We start from the raw sequence: 6,739 nt of genomic DNA, 5'->3' as shown, positions 1-6,739 counted from the left end.
TTTACTTAGGTGATGCATTTTTCAGTGAAAATATTTTGAGGAGTGTGCACTGATTCCATTGAAATCATTTTTTTTGCAGAGACATTGGAATCTCTTCTGAGGATTACTCTGAACTTATGAACAAATTTCTCAGTGTGGCAAAGTCATCTTTTTTCTCATTTTATTTGCTCATGAGGCTGAGAACTAAGTGTGGCAGTGCATCTTCTCCATCTCCTGTGGACCCTGTTTACTGTGCCATCTTTCTATCTGCTTTTGGAAAAATTCAGAAAAGCATGCAGTCTATTCCAGTATTTCATTATCCTTACTCATTGGAAACTTTTCCCCAGTTTCTAGCATAAATGTCTCGACACAATTTCAGACTGTTAGATCTTGTCCAACATTCTTGGAGAAATCTGCTATACTTTTGTATGATGATTGCCTAGTGGGTCTGCTGGCAGCATTTGAATTCAGCAGTAAAAGCAATAGCAGAAGGTTAAATGCCAAACTTTGTTTCAGGGTTATATGTTTATTTGTAAGGGCATAATTTACATTCTTTACCTTTTTTATCTTTACCAGAATTTGCTTTTAGTACTTGTTTTAAAGGAACACTAATGTCTGCTGGTACCTTATTTTGGTCTTTAGTTGCTGACAAGGCTGCCTATTTGATGGGTCTGAACTCAGCCGACCTGCTGAAGGCCCTTTGCTACCCCCGAGTCAAAGTTGGGAATGAATATGTGACCAAGGGTCAAACTGTGCAGCAGGTAACAAAACTCCCCATTTTGTTGACAAATCCTCTGGCCTTCCTCTTTTGATTTACATAATAGCTACAAGTCTCATGTTTTTTTTATTTTAGGTCTACAATTCAGTAGGTGCCCTTGCAAAAGCCGTCTTTGAGAAGATGTTCTTGTGGATGGTTGTTCGCATCAACGAACAGTTGGATACCAAACAACCCAGACAGTACTTTATTGGTGTCCTGGACATTGCTGGCTTTGAGATCTTTGATGTAAGAACAGTGTTTTATTACCTTGCCTTTAGAAGTAACTCTATTATATGCCAAAGTATTTTAGAGGGAATTATGCCTTTTTTTTTTCTCCTCAGAAATGATTTGATCCTTTGAGATTGAATCTAATGTATCATGATTCCCATAGGTTTTTAATTGGGAATAAGTTTTGGTGTTGTACATATGCCGGTGGAAATGTGTAAATGCAGGATTTTTACTGCTTACAAACTGTAGACTAACATGGCATTTTGTACCTATGTATAGAGACATCAGTTCCTTAGTTAAAACTTGTGATTAGAAGTCTTGGGACATGCTTTGAAATCAGCATTTGGTAATGTTGGATGAACTGTTGCACTTTGGGCTCTCTGATAACTGAATTTGCCCAGTCTATTAGATATCAAAACTGGCAAGTCTGGCAACTGGCCCAAGCTTCCAGAGGTCAAAAATTTGGATAAAGTTTAGATTGATAAAAGAGACACACTGACAGCAGTTACAAACTCCTGGTTGAGCAAAGAAGAAACAATTGCAGATCCTGCTGTGATTTGGTACAAAATGCCAGCACAGTTCTTTATCCCTAACTTTTTAAATTTACATTAATGGTAATCTTATTTGCAATTGTGCAGTTCAACAGCTTGGAGCAGCTGTGCATCAACTTCACTAATGAGAAACTGCAACAGTTCTTCAACCACCATATGTTCGTGCTGGAGCAGGAGGAGTACAAGAAGGAAGGAATTGAATGGGAGTTCATTGACTTTGGGATGGACCTGGCTGCCTGCATTGAGCTCATTGAGAAGGTATTTGTGCAGTTCAAACCTAACATTTCAGAAATGCATTAATATTTTATATTTTTATAAATGTAGCTTGAAACGGTAAATATTATAAATACGTTACAATACATTGGAAGCTTATTTTACAATTTGCTCTACTGAGAAGAAAAATCCCTGGGAGTGGGGATTTAATGTTGTCCCGCTCAGGAACCTATTTCTTTACCTGTGATTCTTTCTGTCTTTTCACCTCTTCCTTCTTCCTTCTGCTTCTCCCAGCCCATGGGCATCTTCTCCATCCTGGAAGAAGAGTGCATGTTCCCCAAGGCAACTGACACCTCTTTCAAGAACAAGCTGTATGACCAGCATCTGGGCAAGTCCAACAACTTCCAGAAGCCCAAGCCTGGCAAAGGCAAGGCTGAGGCTCACTTCTCTCTGGTGCATTATGCTGGCACGGTGGACTACAACATCACTGGCTGGCTTGACAAGAACAAGGACCCCCTGAATGAAACTGTTGTGGGGCTGTATCAGAAATCATCCCTGAAGACACTGGCCTTACTTTTTGCATCTGCTGGAGGAGAAGCAGGTCAGTTCTGTGAAATTCATAATTTTATCAGCTAGAGTGTTCTCCTTTAGAACACTCTGAACAACACACAGTTCCTTTAACTGCATAACTGCATGTTGTTCAGAGACTCCTATGTCTGCAATTTTTCAGTAAAGGAAAAGATTAAATCTGTTTCAGGCCTTCCACTCAGGCATGATAATCTCTTATCTTATTACACACCTTTTGTCCTGTGTTCGTTTAGATTGAATGTTGACTCTGTCTCTTACTGCTTCCTATGTTCCTTTCTTAGCATAACTGATACATAGAAAGAAGCTTCTTGGAGTCTCATAGAGAAAAATTCTACAAAACAAAGTTTTAAAACCATCTTTTTTTGCTGTTCTTCAGAGGCTAGTGGTGGTGGTGGGGGCGGCAAGAAGGGAGGCAAGAAGAAGGGTTCTTCTTTCCAGACTGTATCAGCTCTTTTCAGGGTAAGTACAAAAGTAATTCTCTCTATTTTCTCCATCTCTCTCTCTATTTTAATTTTAATTTTAGTTAAAGATTGTAAAACCTCACACTAACTCCAACAAAGCTGTTTTATTGCACAAGTGAAAATTTTTCTGCACCAAGAACATTTCTTCATTTCATTATAGAAGAACTGACTGCAAGTCAGCTGAGGTCAGCTCAGGAAGATACATCTTGATCTAGCCTTTCTGCCAGTCTTGGAAAAAGTACTTAGTCAGGCTACAGTTTCATTTACAGGGAATCTCAAGTCTGGATCTGCACAAACAGATGTATGTGCATTTGCACATGATTACACATATGAAGACCAGGCAATAGTGAAATGCCACCAACGGACAGAGCTTAAGGCAGATGGAAACACATTTGTTTCAGCACCTACATGCATCTAGCTACTATCTGGCATCTTGAACAGTTTTTCACACTATAAAAAAAGTACTTAAGCAGCCTTGCTCCTGCTCCAAACTAGGGCTAACCTGGGAACTCTTAAGACCTAGATAGTAAACAGAATTGCTGAAATCAGAGAGAGATCATGGGTTTGCTTTCAGAAACACTTCTAGAAAGTGGTGCTGTGAGACCTGTCATTCATGCCTTTTCTCTATGACTTGTGACTCCATTCTCACTGAACAGGGAGTCTTCCTTGTCTTCCCCTGATCCACCAAATGTATCTTCACAAGTAGCGACTAATACCATTAATCTTGCCCTTCCCATCCCTCGCTGCAAAACTGGTCCTTGACACTCTTACCTTTTGTCCAATTCTTGTTTTTTTTCCATGCCCATCAATAGTCAGCATCTTCTGTACAGTGAGAATCATCTTTCACTCAAAATTATGATTTTTGCCATGAACTTCTGGTCGTTATCCTCCATAAGTGTCCTGTCTGAGTGTATGTATCCCTCAGTCTCATGAGAACACATTACACAGTTTTGTGACTTTCTCTCATGCTTAAGGCTGAAAGGCAGAAGAAAACATATGGCTGGCTATAGCTGGGAATAATAAACTCATTGTAGCTTTCTAACAGTTTTCTCACATTTGACAATATAACTGTGGAGGTACCATTTGTTAATGAAAAACCTTTACTCGTGAACCCGCAGGAGAACCTAAACAAGCTGATGACCAATCTACGGAGCACTCACCCCCATTTTGTGCGCTGTATCATCCCCAACGAAACGAAAACACCTGGTAAGAACCTCAAGTAGAGAGAAACAATATTGCAATGCAGCCATTATTCTCTATGCTTTAACATGAAGTATCAAATAATTGTCTTATTTGCTTAGGTGCGATGGAGCACGAACTGGTGCTACACCAGCTGCGCTGTAATGGTGTGCTGGAAGGCATCAGGATTTGCAGGAAGGGATTCCCCAGTAGGATCCTCTATGCTGACTTCAAACAGAGGTCAGTCTCGTCTCTGCTCTCCATTCTGTCTTTACTACATAAGTTGTAATTCCTAACAATTTTAACATTTGTCATTACTTTTTAATGCCAAATATCTGAAAGATAAATATTGCCAAAAAAACTGAAAGAAGAGGAAAATAATGAAATGCATAAAGTGTAATATGTAAGGCTAGAAAAAGAGAAATTGTTGAGAGATTAAGAGATGTCAGATGTCCTCACTATTTGCTGTTCATCACACAACTGATCTTTGCCAGTGTCTCTGAATATGGAAGCACAATAAAGCTACACAAATCAGTGATCACAAGATTTAAAAATGAAGATTGGCATACGGCTACAACATGTTCTCAGATAAAATTTCCAAACTCAGTAGAGTGCTTTGGCCATTGTATCAGCTGCAAGTTCCAGGGGAAGATGCTTTCTTCTTATACGCATAGTGGCAATGTTCCTCTCTAGAAATTTTCTACAGCATAGCTTAAGTGAAAAAGGTCTTGGGCTGAAACGGCTGGAGATCAGTATCCTTTTCTTAGAGATGACTGATCACCTAAAGACATTAAAAGTTTCCCTAACTTTGTCACCAGATTAGAACTTCAGTATCACTAAACAAGAGGTGAAATTCCAACTTCCTCAGCCCAATTCTGCTGTACAGACTGATGGTATTTTCAATAAACCCTTATGACTTGAGCGACCTGAGCATAAACCTTTATGACTTATACCCTTATGACATGACATTGCCTTCATTCATATTTCCTCTTCATTCCACAGATACAAGGTGCTTAATGCCAGTGCGATCCCAGAGGGACAGTTCATTGACAGCAAGAAAGCTTCTGAGAAGCTTCTTGGGTCAATTGATGTGGACCACACCCAGTACAAATTTGGTCACACCAAGGTACAAACCTTTCTTGAGTCATTCACAGCATCTCTGTGCTCTGCTCTACCTGCCAGTGACTTGCAGCAACATTCCCTTTCTCAAGGTGTTCTTCAAAGCTGGGCTGCTGGGACTCTTGGAGGAGATGAGGGATGAGAAGCTGGCACAGCTCATCACCCGCACACAGGCCAGATGTAGGGGCTTCCTGATGAGAGTGGAGTACCAGAGAATGGTGGAGAGGAGGTAGACATTCCTCATCTTCAGTTAAAGTCATTGCACTTGGAGGAAAGTGTTGACACCCATCCTACTGAAAATACTTAATGTACATTTTAATTGTGCTTCAGGGAGTCCATCTTCTGCATCCAGTACAATGTTAGGTCCTTCATGAATGTGAAGCACTGGCCCTGGATGAAGCTGTTCTTCAAGATCAAGCCCTTGCTGAAGAGTGCAGAATCTGAGAAGGAGATGGCCAACATGAAGGAAGAGTTTGAGAAAACCAAGGAAGAGCTTGCAAAGTCTGAGGCAAAGAGGAAGGAGCTGGAGGAGAAAATGGTGAAACTCGTGCAGGAGAAAAACGATCTGCAGCTCCAAGTGCAGGCTGTAAGTATTATTAGCATATTTCTTCCAGGGGAAAACATCATCTAAGTCCTCTCTCATAGCTTGGAACTCTCACACTGCATACTAAATTTCCTTAGAAAGTATTTTAATCTGAAACACTAAAGGTAAAATACAGTTCACTCAGTGTCAAGTTCTAACTTGAGAATTGCTTATTAAGTCTCCATGTCTACAGGAATGTTTCTCCATGCAAGCTCACAATGTTAGATTCAACTGTAGTCACTAGAGTCACTAGTACATATTAACAGAGTCTGGAAATCAATTCACTTGACTACGGACTCTGGGTTTAACCAGTTACCCAAAATAAAAGAGCCTTATGTTTTTTTCTTATGTGCATGGTATTTCATCTATCCTACTCTGCTACTATTCCCGAAAGACCCACATACCTTCTACATCCTAACTGTGAGCCCTATGTGGTTTCAAATGTTCTTTGGAAGATCAAAAGATTTGCAACATTCACACGATACTCTTCTGTCTTTAAGTGTCTACTTCACATCTGAAAGAAAAAGTCAGGTTCAAATGAAAAACACCAATTGTAAATAGATTATGTAATATTTTATCTGGAACAAGACCAACAATAAGTCAGCCTTGCCAAGAAAAGATTTTACACAGATAAAGCAAAAAGATCTGTGCACAATTCCATTCAGCTCTTAACTTTCAGGGAAAGCAAACAAAATCTGTAAGAAAAGAAGTATACTTAGACATGTCGAAATAAGCAAAAGAGAATACTTAACAAGAGTAAAAAAAGTAGAATAAGATCCTACTCTAATTTAAAAGGGGTTGTGCAAAAATTATTTCCCACAAGATAATAAAAACTAGGAATTCCATGGGGATTTTTCAACAGGAATTATCCTTTTTCTATTCAGCTTTTGCTAAATCTGGGAATCAGCAAACAATACTATGTTTCTCTATCAGGAAGCTGACGCTTTAGCTGATGCTGAAGAAAGATGCGACCAGCTCATCAAAACCAAAATTCAGTTGGAAGCAAAAGTTAAAGAGGTTACTGAAAGAGCTGAAGATGAGGAGGAAATTAATGCTGAGCTGACAGCCAAGAAGCGGAAAC

The 6,739-nt window shown here is 39.6% G+C and overlaps 1 protein-coding gene across 1 annotated transcript; it reads left to right on the top strand.

Moving 5' to 3' along the window:
• Positions 1-555: 555 nt before the first annotated feature.
• Positions 556-6,735, top strand: LOC104402762 (myosin-3-like; the record flags this gene model as incomplete). Its single annotated transcript, XM_010010726.1, has 11 exons — positions 556-740; positions 833-982; positions 1,603-1,773; positions 2,023-2,329; positions 2,693-2,775; positions 3,896-3,983; positions 4,079-4,196; positions 4,959-5,082; positions 5,168-5,304; positions 5,406-5,661; positions 6,592-6,735. Coding segments are annotated over 11 exons (1,763 nt in total), but the record flags the coding sequence as incomplete, so codon positions are not given.
• Between the last annotated feature and the right edge of the window lie 4 nt (positions 6,736-6,739).

The sequence above is a fragment of the Nestor notabilis genome, unplaced genomic scaffold (genome assembly GCF_000696875.1).
Source record: "Nestor notabilis isolate BGI_N333 unplaced genomic scaffold, ASM69687v1 scaffold9513, whole genome shotgun sequence".
NCBI lineage: Eukaryota > Metazoa > Chordata > Aves > Psittaciformes > Psittacidae > Nestor > Nestor notabilis.
Note: the sequence above shows the minus strand (reverse complement) of the source record. Positions and strands in the feature narration are given on the sequence as shown.